Here is a 16324-nt window from a genome sequence, read left to right as displayed (position 1 = left end):
ACTCAAACCAAGATTCCCTCTAGGCATTAATATTTTTTCAAGAAAAATATTTTCAATTGTGATAAATGGGCCGAGTTAATAGATTTTCTAGTAGTTCCATTAAGTAGTTTTAAATGTAACTGGAGACATAACAAATTCTATAACACAAGGTTCAGTCATTATGGCAATAGTGTATAATTTTTTTTATCCGAGGGCAAGCCCCTTAGGCGCTGTAATGTGCCTAATCGGTCGCTATTTTGAAACTTACCGCACTTGCAGTTGTCAGTAATAATTTTTTTATTTTGGTGTCGTTAGCATTGGAAATTAAAAAAATTGGTATGTAAGATAGTATCACCTTGTGGAACCGCATCAAGTTTAAATTCTCCTCGGTAAAGCTTCTAAGTAAAGTTATATTTGATCCAAAGTATTAGCTGTGTCAATAGACCAAGCAATACAGTTTCCTTGGCTTGTTTAGTGGTTAATGTGTATGTCCAAAAACTGCCTGACGGACGAGAGGGCATCGAATATACAGAGCCGCTTCTTCTGGTGTTACTTGGAGAATTATTTTTTCCTTCGACGTTTATTTTATGTTTTATATATATATATATATATATATATATATATATATATATATATATATATATATATATATATATATATATATGCAACTAATATTGGTACTTTATAGCGCGACAAACATAACTACTCTACACGCAAATACTATCGATACACAAATTTAAATTATGGAGGTAGGAGGCTTAGTATGTGCAATCTTTGGGAGTGATTTAATGGAGCTACGGTACTGTAATGGACCCTTGAGTATTTATATTAATTACAATCAGTTTACCAGGACACTATGTCTCTTATTGTTAAGGTTAAGACAGACGATTGTTGTCAAACGCGAATAATAAATTTGAAAAGAATTATTGTGACTGTAAATGCTCTCCTAAGTTAATTATTTATTTATTTCCAACGGTAAACCATTGTAATTATACAACACATTTGACACAATAAGATGGCATAGCTGACAATACATGACATAGAAACAAATGTTAGTTATTATGCTTCTATAATAACTTCTCAGAGTTGCCTGAAGTCTATTACAATTTAAATGCGCTGGATTATACGAGGAACGTTCCAACATCTTGTGAAATATTGGTAATGGAACAAGAGAAAGAGATATATTCATACATCTACTCCTGACCAGACGCAACAACGATAAATATAGGTCCCACGTGGAATATTAGAGTCAAACACAGGAACACTAATTTTTATTGGTTTTTTAATGAAGGACATTTTAGCTACAGAAAATAAAAATTCTCAAGCACGTATGATTCAATCTGAATTATGACGGAGTAAATAAAATCTTAAGCGCCTTTTATGTAACTCTCCTAGTATCTGGATCTGCAGCATTATTAATTATTTATAAAATAGTTTATTAATAAGGGGTTTGCGTAAAGTACAACCTTTATTGTAAGGGTGGGGAAGGGTTTAGTGTATAAAGCATGAGGGAGACAACTGATGTAATTGTATAGATGTAAGTCGCGGGTACATAATTAACTCGTCTTGTACGCGTATTAATTATTTCATAACATTTTTATTTTTACCAAAAATAACAATTGCAGCATTGGAAGATTGGGTTAAAGCATAGTTAGTAATACTTTGTTCTATTCCTTGTTTCTAAGTTTACAACTGTATTGGCAAAGAAGTAGGAAGAGCTTACAGAAATCAAAGTTGTAAATAAACCTGCGACTTATAAATACTATTAACCTTTAAAACCACGGTTGTCATTAACAATTTATATTAACACCCACCCTGTAAAATGGTTAAATTGAAGTTTCATAGTTAACTTGTAGAACTGCATTCAACTCAAAGTGTGTGCACTATATAATAAAACGAACCTAACAGTTTCCACAGTGCCTGTAATCACTTAAGCTTTTATAAAATTAAACATAACTACTTATCTAACAGTTAATACTTCTTTGCATATTTTAGGCAGGTATAAATCTAATGTTTAGTTTTTTATATTATGCTGCGATCTCGTTACAAAGATATACAACAATTTATTTTAAGTGAGAAACAAATACAGTTTTTAAATCTGAATTAATCTATTTTTCATCTTACATATATATATATATATATATATATATATATATATATATATATATAATATATATGAAATATGTGGGAAAGATTTAAAATATCGATGAATAAATGTAACTATTGTGTTTTTAAAGGAAAACCCAATGGAAAATTTTATAGTGTTACATGTCCTCAATTCCAGCGCGTGCTCTTATCATTGTGCCTATCTAAACTTAAAAATCAATAAAAGACATCCGGCTTAAGTTTTCAATCAGTTGTTTGTTGCGATAAGAAGTTAAAAATCATAAAACGTTCAATTTGGGTCAAGTATAACATTACAAAGAACATAACAAGATTGTACACCGTGTTAGGAATAGATAAGATCCTTCGCGTATTGCCCTTATACTTTATAAATTCGATAAGATTTGCAAAATTTTTTTATAAGATACAAACAACTTTTAACAAAGAAATTTAATTTGTATACCTTTATTGTCATTCTCACAATAATTGTATTACTTTTAACCCATGAAAAAAACAAATTTGAATAAATCTAAGCAACACTACTACCTGTCTACAAATTATTCACTTAATTTCACCTTTAGGCCAAGACTGTGATTTAAGGATAATATTTCAATAAAATAATTTCAAACAAAAGCAATTATTTTCCAAATTCTACCTATCTCAGTACATATCAAATAAACATGTAACTAACTGCAAGTAGTGTAATTTACAGTTAAAGTAGCAATTCATTATAAGTTTATTACTGGTCTTTAATATATACATCGATGCATTCATTGTAACTAGAATTCTTTTAGAGATCATCATATTACTTACAGGAATGCTTGACAAATATTCAAAATTAAGTACTAACCACTCCAAACAAAAAATTTCAAAATATAAAATCAATAAATTAACACGTAAACCTTATGCAAAGGATGAATATTATAGATTTTTTTACCAGGAAGAAGATATCAAAATCAACTAAACCAATTAGTTTTATCCACTTCTAAAATATACGCATTGATTAGTATCTACTTTTATTAAAGCCATTACATAATAAAAGCGCATTCCCTATTGTGGAAAAACTGGTAAACGTATTTCATTTTAAATTTTAAAATTTTAATCTAATCTGAAGATACAGATTTGTCCAATTATGAATAAATTAGACCTTTAGGGGAAAGACCAGGTATAAAATTCTATATCATTTTATTCCTAAATGTTTTGCTTCAGTAAAAATAGTTAGTATAAAATTAGAAAAAAAGTGTTTTATATAATATTAGCAAGCTGTAATTTAAACCTTTCATTAATTTAAGGCTGTTCTTTCGTGTCATCAGATACATTTATGCTTCATACCAAAACTATAGTTCAGGATTTATCATGTATGTATATTCATGTTACATCTGTTGAATCCTGTTTCATAGTTAATAAGTTTAAAGCTGGCGAGGGAATAAAATAACCACTTGAAGCCCACCAGGGTGTGAGGAAATATTGAAAGTTATTAATGTTATATTAATTGATATTGTTGTCCTGAAGGGAATATCCGAGTCAATCAGTATTATGCCCATAGGGTGAACTTAGTTTTGTTCCCTCACCAGCTTTGATGAACTAAGTTTAGTTTGTTATATTTAACAACTTAAATAACAATTTATATATTACTGATATAATAATAATATTACTCAAATATGCAACAGTCTGGTCTAACCCCCTATTGAATGAGTGATACTAACGAAAAGATATATTGCTAAACCCTAAATACCAAAAAGACCTCAGATTACCTAATTATAGCATATTCAAATTACGGCCTACATCGCGAAAAGACTATAATAAAATAATATAATTGGTTAGAATAATTGTACTTCCCCACACTGCTGCTACTGCTGGGCCAGGGATCGTCGTCGTCTTCTACCGGTGCACGTCCTCGTGAGCTCTACTCGCGACTGCGACCCGCCTCATGTCTCGTCTCGAGACACGTACGACCTTTGCTCATGTGACGTGTACTTGGGTTATGGCGCGGTGGAAAGATTTCGTTATAACATTCGCCATTGTCTTTATTGGCCATATATTTACGGTATACATCTTGTATTTGGCTTAATATTTTTATTAGAACTGACCACTGCAAATAAATGCTATAATTTGTTATATTTAAACGAAATAATTTTGTTAACGAGCAAATCATTAAAAATTTGACGAATTCATATGTAAAAATTGGTGTTCATAATATTTTATTTTGGCAATACGAGTATATAATTAGATTTCTTTCTACAACTGAAATACGTAGTGCATTAAAAAGTGGCATGTATTTGTAATATTCATTAACTGAAGGTTATTACATTCAGAGTTTCAGTAAGCTAGTATGATTAAAGGAACTCTATCCAAAAGTTAATCTGATCTTTATGTTTTATAATATAATATGAAATCATTACAAACTAATCTAAAGTTTCTAAAGGTATTATATATATATTAGTTAACTAGATTTATATAGGAAATTATATATTTCCATGCCTAAAAATTAGAATTTAAACTATAAAAACTAGGTTATAAATTTAGATTACAAAAAAAATATTACAAAAATATATAAATTTTAACTGTGAAAAAAAAATTAAATCAACATGATTAATATCATGTTATAAGTAATAAATTATGTGGATATTGTTTATCGTTATATAATTGAATAAACAGCTGTTTCAAAATTCGGCTGAATTTAAAGTCATTGACTTGTTCGATGCTCACTATATGTTACTGAATAAAAACTGTTCAACAATAAAATTAATCTCCATATTAGCCTTTAAGAGAAAGGCAAAACCATGAAGTGGCTTGTGTCGTTCAGAATTTCAATAAGAAGAATTGAGATTCACTGTGAACAACTACAACCCGTGCCCATGTATTAACACCTCACTCATTAAAGTTGGTTAAAATCTAGAGGGAAAGATTTCTATATATAGTGTGTCTTGTACACCAAGAGGTGAAATGGAGGTGAACTTAACGTTCCCGGAGTATGTTTGTTTGCAAAAGTTTAAGTATTATAAATATATATTCACACCACACAATAAATAACATATCACCTTATCAGGATGTAACCGTTCTGTGTTACTTGAGAATATAATAATAACATTAATTTAGAATGTATAATAAATATTTCTGGCTATAATAAATAACACACTCAAACGCTTATACAATCTAAGATTTCTATCAGGTTTGGATAATAAACATAAAGAATGAATTGAAGCAGTAAATCCCAGTATATGTATTTCGGTTCGCTTAAATCTGATTTGTATATATATATAAATAAATTTAAAAATATATATTCTTTACATATATATATATATATATATATAAAATATATATATGTAAAGAATATATATTCTTTATGTAAAGAAAAAAAATCTGTTCATCAGTGTTTTACAAGCAAAACTGTCTCAAATGTATGGCTACGCCAAAATGAAATACATACAAAGCTTGTGATGTCAACAGTATGAAATATTGTGCTCTCGAAAGTACTCGAATGTAAACTTTGACATCATTAATCTTCAGATCCATACCCCTAACACAAACAGAATTATGTTTTTAATTAAATATTTACGAAGATTCATTTAAACACTGATCATAATCTGGTTGGGCGAAGCAATTAATGACACTGATCTTTCTGTTTTATGTGTCGAAATCCCCAACAGCTTGAGCGGTATTGTCGTCCCGAGTCTAAGTAATAACCCCAGGAAACTGAGTATTAGAAGTGATTTTATATTTACATACAGTGATCATAATACTTACATCTGGTCTACCGAAGCAATTAATGACGCTGATCTTCCTGTTGTCTGTGTCGAACTCCCCGACAGCCTGACCGGTCTTGTCGTCCCGAGCCTGAATCATGAACCCCTGGAAACTGAGTGGAGCTAGTGTTCTTATATAGACGTACACCGCCTGATCGCTGTTGATGTATGGTCTGTTGAGAGTAACTACGTAGGGCATGAGGTCGGTCTGGGGTTCGGTCAGGTTACAGGGGACCATGGACTCGCAGTTGTCTGCCCAAGGATCCCACAGTTCATCTTCTTGACTCTTGGCCTCGAGAAGGATTTTTGTTGTCCACAAAACCATCGCTAGAGTTTGCATGCTGCAAATTATCGTCTCAGTTAGTGATATAATAAACCTCAAAACATTTATACTGACTAAATATACGTATTTTTATATGATATAAGAAAACGTAATCCCATTTCATTATTTATACAAATCATGTATATTTTAAGTTCTCTTTAGGTAAATTTTTCACTTCTATGACATAGAAAAAACAGTTAAATGTAATAACATTTTTTAAATATATTTAAATTATGATGAACACCGCTAATGATATTATGATGGTTACACAAACATAGGAATTATGGCTTAAAAGTTTCATTACTATACCTGATAAATAAATATGCACTACTGATATCCATCAACAACAGGAAATTATTCAGAATAAATAAAAAATTAACTTTAGTTAGATGAACAAAATTTAACAGTGCACCAGGCCACTTTCTTCAAACAACCAGTTTGAAGATAACTACCGACACGATGAACCAAAACACGTAGCCTAGTACTAACAGATTTTACAACACTATACCAGCATGTTAATTAATGAATATTTACCTGTGATCCTTGCTACAACAGTGCACCAGGCAATGTTCCTGCTAGGACAAGTTTGAAGGCAGCTACGGAACACGATGAGCCACAACACGTAGCCGAGAACCATCGCTCAGATAGTGGACAACTGTGATACGAGTATCTCTATATCTAATCAGCTGCTAGCGATACAGAGCTATTAATCTATTACTTCATTGCTATCACAATATGTATTTCGTCAATGTAGCTTCATAACAAATACAGATGCGAAACCTTTAGTGGCTTTGAACTTTTTTCCTACAAGTAAATCTTTTGAAGATTTGCACTAGTTTATATTCATCTAAACACATTAATCCGTATTATTTTCAACATGAACCAAATACATTTTTACAAGCTGTAAATAATTTAATATAACTTCGTTACTATCAAGACTTTTTTAGTCTATTAAAGTATAAAAAAATATTTAAGATTCAATATTTTTAATAGATATTTTTGAAGGGGTGGGGAGCCGATAGCTGAGCGGTCTAAGACGTTGGATTTTGGGTCTGAGTTAGAGATAGTGTAGGTTCTATTCTTGTTTATGATCGTATGCCATTGTAACTGTTCCATCTTCATTGTACTGTATCGACTCTCTTACTTATTGTTTTTGACATGTTCCTCAGAAACAGAATACAGAATACAGCTTAAAATGAGTTTGGGATCTCCTTTGTTTATATATATTTCTATTTAAAAAAAAATTATATATATATAGAAATTTTTTATGGGCGTGTGCATGTCACTCAATGAACTCCTCCTAAACGGCTTCACCGATTTTTATTAAATATTTTGTGTCTTCAGATGCATTCTAGAATACTATATATTGAAAAATTTAAAGCATTAACAAATTAAATGTAGAAGATACATGTTTTCTATGTGCCTGCACATTATTACTTGCAATTACTATACACTTCCATGTACTGAATAGCCAAACACTATTTGAAGGCGCTAAGTTATGTTGTATGTTTGTCTTTAATATAAATATCTGGTTGAACTTACAGCTTGAGCGTTAGAACTCTCTATCATAAAATACATGTACGTGAGCCTGAACATTTTAATAATTTTTGCCAAAAAAATATAAAATCGTCCATAATTTAATTTAGAAATATGAGCAGTAATGACCATTTTGAAGTATTTTTCATTATTTATTAAACGCTACATGAATTATTGAGTGCATGTAACATTAACATGATTGTCATCACACCTTACATATTAGAACTGTCACATCAAAAACAAATTATTTTGTTTTTGTAGTATGAACCGAGTTTAAAATTAAGCCAAATTCAGCCAGATCAAAGCCCGTCTGGAACGCGTATTGGCGTCTAAGGCAATCTACTTAATTGATGAATTATGGGAGGCCGTTGAGGCAATTTAAAGTTTTTTAGCACCGGTGCTAATCGCGACCTTTTTGCAAAATTATATTTTTTAGATTGAACTTTCTCACAAGTTAACCGTTATGACAGTTTTATTCAAATTTGTATCATATTGTACTATAATTTTATTGATCTTATGACACACAAGTTTTTTATAACTGTTAATTAAATTTAGATAAATTTACACTTTTACATAGATTTAGTATTGTCATATAAAAACTACACTTTATAATATAAATGTATTACACTGTCTAGTAGTAAGTTTCTACTATGATGGTATAAACTACTAACTTTGATAATTGCAAAACAATTTTAGAATTGCTCTAAGGAATAAAGATTTCTCGTACTAACGATCCTGTTTTACATAGTTCGCGCCATAATCTCTGCAATATATATTTGTTCTTAAAGACTTTTTAACTTAAATAAACTTTGTATTCAGTAAATATTTATATTTAGTATGATATTTTGTAATATATGTAAATAAAAAATGTATTATAAGTTGATATTGGTGTATTGAACACTTTAATTATTAACCTTAATTTGTGTTCGAATCGTAGAGTGACAATATACGAAAAATAATGTTATTTTTTGTGAACACCAATGATTATTTTAATGAAAATAGAAAAAATAAACTTTATGTGAGAGTGTAAAGAAGTGAAACTCTTACAAAGAATGAGAACTCAGGTTCCTAATATATACAGCTCACGCGATCTGCCGTGAGGCTTATCGTAAGGCAACAACACTCTCCAGTTGAAACAAGAACATTTGATAAAGAAAGAGGATTTGGTTCTAGTCATTGAATAAGAAACATCAAGTAAGTCAGATATGTACACGTAATTCTTGCTTAAGGCGAGCAAAACTTTAAGGAGATCAATATTATGTTCTATTCGATATAGAAATGAATTTGGGCTTAATATGAGTATTGGACTTATATTATATAAGTCATTTAACAATGTGTAAAACTTCTTTTTTTACTTTTGCATGGAGTTTAGTGTACTTATTTACATACCGTAAATTATTTGGTTACCGTGTGAGCACAAGAATAATAGATCTAATATAAACAAAATATATTACAGTTAAATAAGGTGGAAACTGCGACAAAGGGAACCCTGTTGTAGGGGATGTCAAGGGTCAAGCCTACACATAGCCTCGTATATTTTTTACAAAGCTTACAGATGTTATTTGGAGAATACAAATCCCTATCCCTTGTTTTTTTAATGTACTCGTATGTAAGACACAGTTTGACATACAGTTTTAGTTTAAGCCGTAAAATTTTTTAGCTTGATAGTAGGTAAACCAAATAAAAGCGTATATCACATGCTTTGAAAAAACATAGGTAATGTTACAAATATCATAAAGGACTAAAGTTTCCTATAGTATATACTTTGTATAGACAGAGCATTATACAGTGGTAGAATCCATGCAACTTGAATGTAATTCATAGGGTTAAAATGGAAGCTAAAATACTTGTGTAAACAAAATTAAATAGAATTATAACACACTTTTTGTTACTATTATTTGGATCACCGTGTTAAATTTTAGGTTGCTCTTCAGTATTTTTGTGCCTACATTGAACGTCCCAAAAAGTATTTAGTTTTAAAGTTCTGTGAAATACGCTGATTGTATTATTTAATATTAATATGTTTCGTCAGCGAATATTTATGCCTCAATAACACTTTAGAGACTTAGCTGTAGGATGACAGGTACAATTTAAGCCAGCACGATATCTCAAGTGATTTTAAATACCCGATTATTACGAACTCATTGAGGAAAATTATATTGGAATTACCAACGGTAAATATAAATGTATTATGTACTGAATGTTGTGTGTCGGTCTCAGCTGATGAAAATCAACTGACCTTACTTCCCAAGAGTACACAAGTACAAACACGGATAAGGTCAAACCGACACATGTGACAACGTGACAAAGAAGGCAATTACAAAGAGTACACTCAAGTGTGAAGCGTCGACTTGTGTCGAAAGTACTTAACGGGTGAACGACATCGTGAGCGACATCTATTGTGTTGAGTGTACAGCAGACTTTGATCGAGTCTAACAGTTCATCTAAACACACAAGTTTAATCTATACGGTAGATAGTTATTTAGGGCTCAAGAGATTGCAATGAAGTTAAATTAGTACACTTGAGACTTATAGTGCACAATTAACGACATCGGTTTATAAATATTAAATTTTACTTTGAGTCTACTTAGACATTTTTTAATTCTAAACTGTTATTATTAACTTGTTATAAACATTTAAAGTATTACATTATAACATAGTGTTCTACTTACATAATTATAGGAAACACGTATTTATGTACTCGTATTCGCAAAGTACGTTATCTTTTAAAAGCAAAATTATCTATGCTTTTTTAATTGAGATCCATAGAATAAATTCAAACTAATACTTTATAGATACCATTCCAATAATTATTAATATTTTAAGTACAATTATAATTTAAGAGATAGCCAAATTAACCAAAGACGCGTTTAAAAAAAGTAAAAGTTTAAATTCAAAGCATAAATAATATATATTTAAATTATTATTTATGTTCACAACCGTTATTTTAAATAAATTTTTATACAAATAGTTTTGGTTTATATTATTATTTACACATATAAAAACACCGTATCAATCCAATTTAAAAATCATTATATTTCAAGATTAATGAAGGCTCAGGAAATTTTTTCACAAATATAATATAAAATGGGTATAAAATTCGTATTATTGTTTTCATCAACTTTTTTAATCAGTAAAAGATGAATAATAGTACTGTATTTCTATAACTTTTTTCGCTTTATTCTTAAATTGGTTACTATTATGTGAGCTACTAAACAAATTAGTTTAAACTTAGGTAGTCTCCTCAGCAGAATAACGTGTCCTGAATGCAATTAAATTATTACTCATTATGATATGACTTGTATTGCCTAGCTATTACATTTTTATATTGTGAAGTAAATAAAATAGTGAAGGGAACAGGTTTTTCCGGACATTAGCCATCGTTCAATGAAAGAAAAAAATCTGTAACACTACGTTTCGATATCTGCAATCTGATCTCTTCTTAGGGTAAATCTATTTCGTCAGTCATAGGTGGTACGTAGACGAATGCAAACGTATTGTGACCTGTATTCTGTAGATCAGTTTTAATAATTAGTGTTTGTATAGTTTTTATAAAGTGCATGTTTTAGAGTTAGTGAAGTTGACAAACAACATGGTGGCTGTGATTCCTGTCTTAAGCGTGCCACAACGCTTTGGTATGATTTGTTTATTTAACCTAGTTTGTAATTACGTATTAGGTTAGTATTTACCTGAAGAAGAGATCATATTGCAGATCTCGAAACGATGTGTTACTGATTTGTTTTTCACTGAATGATGGTAAATGTCCGGAAATAAATCATGTTTCCTTTACAATCCTTCCATCTTCAAAAATAAAGTTCAGATAAAACAGTGTCAAGACAAAATACTTCTAAAAACATATTTGAAATGGAAAGAAAATAATGAGTCGAATTTAAAACATGGTTACGAAATTCAACCAATCACATTGACTAATACTGACTGCACTTATAAGCCTACCATTATCTGTACGATGTTTCGACTCCTTGGTTACCTGATGTAAGTGTGATCATTATCAATGATCACTAACCCAACACTCCATCTTGTCCTACTCACCCAGATCTGCGCATGCAGTAGGTCTATCATTATATAACCATACAGTACTTACATGTCGATGCTAATTATTCCAGAAATTAAGTGCACCAATAATTGTCTTCAACACCACGTCTCGTCCTATTATTCCAGCTCTTGGCTATCAGTAGGGCTATCGATGCTTAACCATACAGTACTTACATGGCGGTGCCCATACTGCTAAATAATATCAGGAGTACAAATGATCTTCAGTAACGCGTTCTTATTGTTCCAGCTCTTGGCTATCAGTGGGGCTATCGATGCTTAACCATACAGTACTTACATGGCGGTGCCCATACTGCTAAATAATATCAGGAGTACAAATGATCTTCAGTAAACGCGTTCTTATTGTTCCAGCTCTTGGCTATCAGTGGGGCTATCGATGCTTAACCATACAGTACTTACATGGCGGTGCCCATACTGCTAAATAATATCAGGAGTACAAATGATCTTCAGTAACGCGTTCTTATTGTTCCAGCTCTTGGCTATCAGTGGGGCTATCGATGCTTAACCATACAGTACTTACATGGCGGTGCTCATACTGCTAAGTATCAGGAGCACAAATGAGCCATACAGTTCTTGGCTCTCAGTAGGGCTATCATTATTTAACCATTCAGTACTTACATGGCGGTGCTTGTACCGCCAAGCATTAAGAGCATAAATGTTCCCATCCCCTTGAGTGAAGTTTCGCTAACACCCACTTAATATAAAACCCATTAAAACACGTTTCTTGAAGAAATTTTTAATGTACACAGTACAAGTAACAGGGCAAGGCTTTTTATATTATTTTCTAAAGTTGCCATTATGAGTTAGCCACGCATACGCAAATTTAACATCTACCCAGTGCTGGCAGTGAAGGGAACTAACTGGTAATGGCTCCGAGGAGTTGCAGAGTAAACAAACTAACGATATCCGAGCGTTGGCAACTTTGTCAGGGACGAATGTAATACATCAAACGTTTTACCAACTCCAACATAACAGTTAAAAATATTGTGTAATGAGCAAAAAATAAATGTTACTTCGTAACAATTCATGTTTCGAGAGATTTTCACAAGCAGAATGAGCAATTAAAACACACACACACACACACACACACACACACACACACACACACACACACATATATATATATATATATATATATATATATATATATATATATAAAACAACATTTGTAAATACAAAAAGAAAAATAAATATTGACTTTTAATGATGTCATCATGATGGTTTTTACATAAGTTGAATGGGTTCCGGAAGTAAAGGAAATAAAGAATTTTATAAATATAATTTATATTATATGCAAATTCAAGAATAACATGAATCCGTCGCTTTTTGTAACAGAATGAAATTAATGTAAATGAAAATATATAAATATTAATTTATATATGTAAATAGTATGTATTTTGTGTTTGCTGAAATAATTATCTATAGAATGGTGTTTTCTATAAGCAAGTGTTTGATACAAGTTTTTATTATTAGTTACGGTTATTATACCATATTGATAATACATTACTGATGCAATCCACATAATTTTAAAGAAAGGTTCTAAGTCTGATATTCAATCATCCCAGACACATTGTTATGTCTTAATAACGCAGTACTGGCCTGCTCTGTAAGAGACTTATGCTAGTCACTTTCCCACGTATTTGTGGATTAATTAAAGCCCGTCTACAGTCAGTTATACGATGCTTAAAATGAATGGCTGCCGAACCTAAAACACCCATACTCACAGACACACAAACATACATTCACTAAAACTTAAAACAATTAAACACTCATGTTCACAGGTATAAACTTTTATGCTGTATACGAACTGTAACATAGGCATGTCTTGGCATGGAGGTATATCTACTGTCTGTTCATTAATCATGATAAACGTCATGACTCCTCCTATTTCATCATAGTTCTGCAGCTGACTTATCTTAGATGTATGTTTCTCACTTTTTCTATTCTTATTAATAGTTTTTGACCCAATCATTTCAGTACAAAATACTTAATGTTATAGTAGAAAAAAAACATTGATTTAATTTAGGTGCATTAGCTCAGTTTTAATTACATTTATAAATATTTCTATTCAATTAAGCATTAAGTTTAACCAATGAACGAGCGATACGGATCAGTTGTTGTCCCTCGAATCCCAATTTTAAAATTACTACGGTCTATCCACCCCCGACCGCGTCCCTCGGCTAGCAGTGGGGTTGTATTTCTCGTACTACTCCTGTGTCTATGTCTCTTCTCTCCATATTCACTTCTCTAGTAATTATCCCATCTCACCCTTTCTACTTCCCCTCTTTCCTGTACTGTTTTGCCTCTTTTTTTATTCCTTGTTTACCCACCGTTACACTGCTCACATGTTATTATTAGTGTCGATAGATTATACATAACGTGAAACTGATCGGCTACGATTCTAGACATCAACAGTGATAAGGTGATAAGAAGTAGTCACTGAGTTACACTGCTTACATGTTAGTATAAATGTCGTTAGCGTGTACCTGACGTGAATTAAACAACTTCGATTCTAGACTTCATAAAGTGATAAGTCATAGACTATGTTACACATCTCAAATGTCGTGATTACTTGCAGTTGCATGTAATAGTGATAGTGATAGTGACTGAGTTACACCGTTCAAATGTCGTGACTACACGTATTTTGTATGTGATAGTGACTGAACTAAACTGCTCACATGTCGTGTCTAATTGTATTTGTATGTAATAGTGACTGAACTAAACTGCTCACATATCGTGTCTACTTGTATTTGTATGTAATAGTGACTAAGCTACCCTGCACACATGTTGTGACTACTTGTATTTGTATGTAATAGTGACTGAACTAAACTGCTCACATATCGTGTCTACTTGTATTTGTATGTAATAGTGACTAAGCTACCCTGCACACATGTTGTGACTACTTGTATTTGTATGTAATAGTGACTGAACTAAACTGCTCACATATCGTGTCTACTTGTATTTGTATGTAATAGTGACTAAGCTACCCTGCACACATGTTGTGACTACTTGTATTTGTATGTAATAGTGACTGAACTAAACTGGTCACATATCGCGTCTATTTGTATTTGTATGTAATTTGTAACGTTTATGTTTTATGGACCTCATTTTCGGAAGTTGGATTGATCACCCAACTAGACATTTCCACTGCGGAAGCTAGCCCGCAAAGTTGGCCGATGCATTCCCTAAAACTGAGCGTGCAGTATTTGCCTATCAAAGTTATGTAGGCGCTGAGAAATTAACGTAAGCGCTGTCGCCTAGCCAGAGCCGCCACTTTGGACCTTAGACCGGTGCGCCGGCAAGTTTAATCCTGAGCGGGTGACATGGCATTGTCTCGACAATTAGGCTTGTTCTGGATGAGCTCCCGACCTGTTCACTTGGATTGTGGAAGCCCTCTTCACGTCGTGGATTTTCAGCATTTTCTTCAGGGAAAATTTTGCTTGGAGGTAAGGCAGACAGTCATTTTCTATAATTCAAATCTTTGTCAAAAGCAATATTTAAAAGCTTCAAAATTTAAATCATTATTAGACTTTTGCAATCATTAAAATAGGTTCTCTTTATTCATGCTTGGACAATCCTAAGTAAGGCACGTGGCACATAGGAACGATGTTTAATGTATGATTACTTATTTTACAAGTAATTAGGGTTTCGTTTATTGTGTTGTCAATATTTTTATGTTGTGTGATAAACTGTCCAATTTGTATTTTATTGGGAAAGAGCTGAATATGAAAATAGTACTGTATGTTTAATGTGTATAGCGATATAAAATTCACTCATATAAATCTAACTGTAGCTTTAAATGAATACGAGCCAATTATGCAATATTAATTTTGAAGGAAGAAACTTGGAGTAGAATTTAGGGTAGTTAAAAATCTGTTTCAGTAATATTTTGTAGCCATAAAATGTCTAATGTTAAAGTACATGTATATTTATAAAAAAAAAAATCAAGTACGTTCTTGTTTGTGAATATAAATGTCTCATTTGTTTTTGTATGTTTAAAGAACGGGGTAATTTGTAAAATGTAAAGTTGTAAATTTGTCAATTTTGAGACAGCGATTGTGGTTTGTACACAATTGTTCGATGACAATGAATATTGCAGTAACCTTATTGAATATTGCCAGTAACTTGATTTTATTTGTGCCACAGAATATGAGTGTTGTTATCAATATATTTATCTTAAAAATATTTACCTTTCGTCGTTAAGAACAGGTTATTAGCTGCTCTACTAGCTAACTGTCCGTATATAATATTTAATTATTGTCCACTATTTACAGAGCCAAATTTATTAATGTTTCATATCTCGTAAATTTATTAATGTTTCATATCTCTGATATATCTCGTAGTAATGATTTTAAATGACAATTAATGATTTTGTTTAGTAAAGTTCTATGACAATTAATGATTTTGTTTAGTAAAGTTCTAATGTGTCTAAATAATAACCTTATTTTCGTACTTGTGATTTTGTACAAACTGTCCAATAATAGATTATCATTTATCTTTTACATGTTATTTTGTGAGCTCGTGAGTTATGATGCAGTTAAGCTGCACAAAGTATTATTTCATAGAA

General features: G+C 31.4%; 1 protein-coding gene across 2 annotated transcripts in view; it reads right to left on the bottom strand.

The window, feature by feature from the left end:
- Nucleotides 1–6800, bottom strand: part of LOC124364336 (putative ferric-chelate reductase 1 homolog) — a 28595-nt gene extending 21795 nt beyond the window's left edge. For both annotated transcript variants that reach the window (XM_046819719.1, XM_046819718.1), the window contains exons 1-2: nucleotides 6685–6800; nucleotides 5830–6169 (exon numbers count right to left, since the gene is read on the bottom strand). In XM_046819719.1, coding sequence (XP_046675675.1) covers nucleotides 5830–6168 — 339 coding nt within the window. In that variant the 5' untranslated portion in view covers nucleotide 6169; nucleotides 6685–6800. The remainder of the gene's footprint in view (nucleotides 1–5829; nucleotides 6170–6684) is intronic.
- Nucleotides 6801–16324: the final 9524 nt, after the last annotated feature.

Source organism: Homalodisca vitripennis, chromosome 6 (genome assembly GCF_021130785.1).
Source record: "Homalodisca vitripennis isolate AUS2020 chromosome 6, UT_GWSS_2.1, whole genome shotgun sequence".
Lineage (NCBI taxonomy): Eukaryota > Metazoa > Arthropoda > Insecta > Hemiptera > Cicadellidae > Homalodisca > Homalodisca vitripennis.
This window is presented reverse-complemented; position numbering and strand designations above follow the sequence as displayed.